The sequence below is a fragment of the Sardina pilchardus genome, chromosome 1 (assembly GCF_963854185.1).
Source record: "Sardina pilchardus chromosome 1, fSarPil1.1, whole genome shotgun sequence".
Taxonomy (NCBI): domain Eukaryota; kingdom Metazoa; phylum Chordata; class Actinopteri; order Clupeiformes; family Clupeidae; genus Sardina; species Sardina pilchardus.
In genome coordinates, this window is record NC_084994.1 from 28152174 (window position 1) to 28156250 (window position 4077).

Genomic DNA, 4077 nt, shown 5'->3' on the forward strand with positions numbered 1-4077 from the left:
CCCGCTTGCACAAATCTGGAGGCACGCTACACCTACACCTGCCGTGTGGATGTAATAGTCACACACTTATATGCCAGACCCCTGCGCTGCTCTGATAACTCACAACCTGCTCATGATCTGGAATGCAGAGTTTCCACCTTCAGTCATGCAGGAGGCCCACGTTTATCATAGCAACAGATTCTGTTCCAGGATCACTTTCAGCCTCGCACTCATATTTGCCATTTGGCTGTTGAGATGTAGTGAGGAAATGTGGCATAGTGAGGTTAATCTGGCGTAGATCTGCATCCACGTGTCCTTATCTACAAGCCATGGATCATAGTAGCCTAAAGGTTCATATCAAACAGAGCATATTGACCAATCAGTAACACTGACTGAAATGCGCCTAATGAGCCTCTCCTCCACTCTTCTAAATCACCTTTCTGTCCATTTATTCCAGTGTCTAGAACATACTTACCATAACATATTTTCTTACAGTCTTTCCACTTCTATTCTAACGGTGGCAATGCATCCCCTTACCTCACTGCAGCCATGGCGATTCTACATTCTCAGTCTCCTATCATACTGCCACCAATCTGGTCAACAGAGAAGATGCTCACTCTTGCCTACACTTAATCACTACATCTCATATCATTACACAGTCCTCCCCATCCAGCTCACTCTCCATCACAGATGCTTTCCCCACCGGTCTCAGGCTAAGTTGGGCAGATACGCACTATTCAGCCTTCACTTCTAGTCATGAGAACAAACGTATCCCTAGCAATGGAAATCGTATGGACACCTACTAATCTACACCCGTCAAGGGTTAGTTGAATGTAAGATATCCGACTAGTTTATCAGGTCTCAAATTCCTGTTTAATTTCCCTCTCCTAGCAGCCTCTGATGAAAGCGCTCCTGGGGTGTTAGCGGACATCACTCACAGTCACATGTGATCTCCACTATTGGCATCCCAGGACCGTGGCCAGCTACCAAGCCAAACTCACTATTCTCTGCACTCAGTCTAAGCAATCCAATGGGTGAACTAGTGAAACAGCATCAGTCCCTTCAAACTAACAGACAAACTTCTCATAGTGGGCCTTATCCCCTCTGCAAGTGCATCATGAACTTCCTCATTGGGAGTTGAACATATGCAAATATGAATGTGCTTTTCCTTACACCATGTAAGTGGTCTTTATTGCCCCCTGTGTCGGTGACATTTAAATACAGCCAGTGAACTTAACATTTGTACAGTATTGCATAAAACACTACCCTAAAACCTAAAACATTACCCAAAAACTTTTCAGTAGATTAATCACTGAAATAAAACCAAAAAAATATATATACTGTGAATGAATGGAAAGGCGGTCATAAATTCGTCAAAACCCTCTGTTGCAGAGATTGCATGAACCTCATAACAGGTCTCACCACCCTCCCATATCTAGTTTGGGCAGTGCGTGCGCAATCACTAATCAGGGGTGGGGTAGAACTATGGGGGGAGTCAGCACACACCAATGCCTCCCTTTCACTAATGCTCTGGGTGGCTATGTGTGATGGGGAAAGATTTGAAGGAACAGTGACATATGCTGGATCATAAACTACACTGGGGGAAACAGCCCAGTTTAAATATTGTGTATTTAAATGATTTATGTATCTCTTTATTTACCTACTTATTGTTCAAAGCTTGGTTCTCCTTCACCCATCAGTGGGTCACTGTGCAAGCTGTGCCTAATCATCTTCTGTAGCCTGGGCAGACATGGTTGCCCATCTTGTGTTATGAATTCTAAAACTTGCTCTAAATAAAGTGCAAACTGTTCACAAGCCTCATATGTGTGTGTAAGTCAGGGGGATTGCCTTTTAGTTGCAGTGCTCAAAGGGCCACATAATGGGGGCGCTGTGGCACAGCAGGCTACAGCGTCCGTACCATTTACGGGTCCGAGTGCCCACGGGGACCCAGGTTCGAATCCGGCCTGCGGTCATATCCCGATCCCGCCCCATCTCTCTCTCCCACTTGTTTCCTGTCTACCTCTTCACTGTCCTATACTAATAAAGGCAAAAAGGCCAAAAAATATACTTTAAAAAAAAAAAAAAAAGGGCCACATAATGCCCATCATGCACATTTAATACGTGGAAGGGAATCATCTGGAAACGTGACAGAATATTCAGTCTCCACACAGAAAGCTCTCTAACACAGGACACAAATGGATGAACAGCTCCACTAGAAAGTCATCTAAGATGTAACACATCTCACCTCAACGTCTCTAGTTTACTGCCGGGATCATTCAGTCTGTCTGTGAGCTCACTGACACCTGAGTCTCCTGGGTGATTGAAGCTCAGATCCAGCTGTTTCAGGTAGGAGGGGTTTGATTTGAGGGCAGAGGACAAGAGGGAACATCCCTCATGTGTGATGAGACAACCAGACAGTCTGAAACAACAGATGCTCTTTCTTAATCATAAATGAAGGAAATGCAGTAAAAGGTATACAGGTAATTTGCTTAATCAGTCAGTTTGACTGACAATCCCTAAATGTCACCATTTAACATGACAAGTGCAGATCAATATCAATAGTCACAGATCTACAATTTGACATCACACACAGGCACATTGGTTTTTCTTCCTGGTGGTTAACATACAGTACTATATTACATAACATTCCTAATTACTGACCTCAGTGTCTCCAGCTTGCATTGTGAATCTCTTAGTCCTGCACAGAGCAGCTCCACTCCTTCATCCTGCAGGTCATTGTGACTCATGTCCAGTTCTCTCAGATGGGAAGGTGCACTTTGCAGCACGGATGCCATCATTTCACAGCTTGCTTTAGAGAGGTGGCACAGATTGAGCCTGTTTCAAAGGAGAGTGGAAGGTCAGTCTTTGAACACTGGACATTTTCAGGCCATCCTTCAGCACCATGAGGTCACTGTATCTCATGAGGATGGACACAGGCACAGATGTGTGTAGCACTCACATTATGTACACAGCAGGGACATGGACTGGAGAAACACTACATTACACTCTGCAGCCATGTAAACAACTTGATGTTGTTGTCTTGTACAGTAGTGTCATGTGGGCAGCAGGGGTGATGCATGTTACTAGGGGTTAACTTAACTTAACAGCAAATAATTATTCTGTTTCTGATTGATCAGATAAGACTAAATGTATCTAATTGACTTTTGCATTCTCTTTTCCACTATTCTGAAATGCTTGCATCAAGGTCAAAGTTCCTTTATTAGGTCTCCCAAGGGAGAAATGTGTTTTGGATAAGGGGTAAGCTGCCACAGCCACAATACACAACACATCACAGGACATAGCACATATGTTATACATAGAGTAAATAAAAATATAAAATAAAAAAGGCCACACATTCATAGCCATCTGTCATGCCATAAATGACACTCACATCATTTTAAAAGGCCAATAAATAACCCATAAATAGCACTCTATCCCACCCAGTCCCATTAAGCACAGTCCCAAAGTAGACACTCACTCTCTCTCTCTCTGTACTCTCCAGTCACACACAGCACATCCATACACCACAGCCTCAGTTTTTCAAAAAACATCATTTTATATGGAATGAATGAATGAAAGGTGAGTGAAATGTCTGGCACGGTTTTCAGTATGTGTGCACCCTTCTGTTTCTACACACACTAACAATACACACAGCGTGGGGAATGAACAATGAGTACATGTAGTAATGGAGGACAGGAGTGAAGTTATCAGCATGAGTGAGTTCAAACGGTAAAATGCAGATGAAAGCTCATAGCGGCCGCCATTAGGACGCGCCTATGAGCTGCCACATCACACTGGGAATCTATAGAGAGCTGAAAGAGTGGATGCCAGGCCGGTGGGAGTTCCTCTGCAAATGTTTTAATAAGAAAAGCAGACATGCCATCTGGCCCTCTTGCCTTGTTAAAGCATGTCGTTTTAAATACTCTGGTAATCACCTCTGGATCTATTGTTATTCTGATAATATCAACATGACAATTTACTTGATCTAAAACTGCATCCTGCAGGTCAGAGCTGGGAAGGTGTCCCTTTTCAGCACTGATGCCATCATGTCACAGATTGTTTTCAAAAGTTGGCACTGACTCAGTCTGTTTTAACATG

General features: G+C 43.5%; 1 protein-coding gene across 1 annotated transcript in view; it reads right to left on the minus strand.

The window, feature by feature from the left end:
- The window catches only part of LOC134087416 (stonustoxin subunit beta-like), a 6824-nt gene extending 4054 nt beyond the window's left edge, over nt 1-2770 (minus strand). The window contains exons 1-2 of the mRNA XM_062540903.1: nt 2641-2770; nt 2225-2398 (exon numbers count right to left, since the gene is read on the minus strand). Coding sequence (XP_062396887.1) covers nt 2225-2398; nt 2641-2726 — 260 coding nt within the window. The 5' untranslated portion in view covers nt 2727-2770. The remainder of the gene's footprint in view (nt 1-2224; nt 2399-2640) is intronic.
- Nucleotides 2771-4077: the final 1307 nt, after the last annotated feature.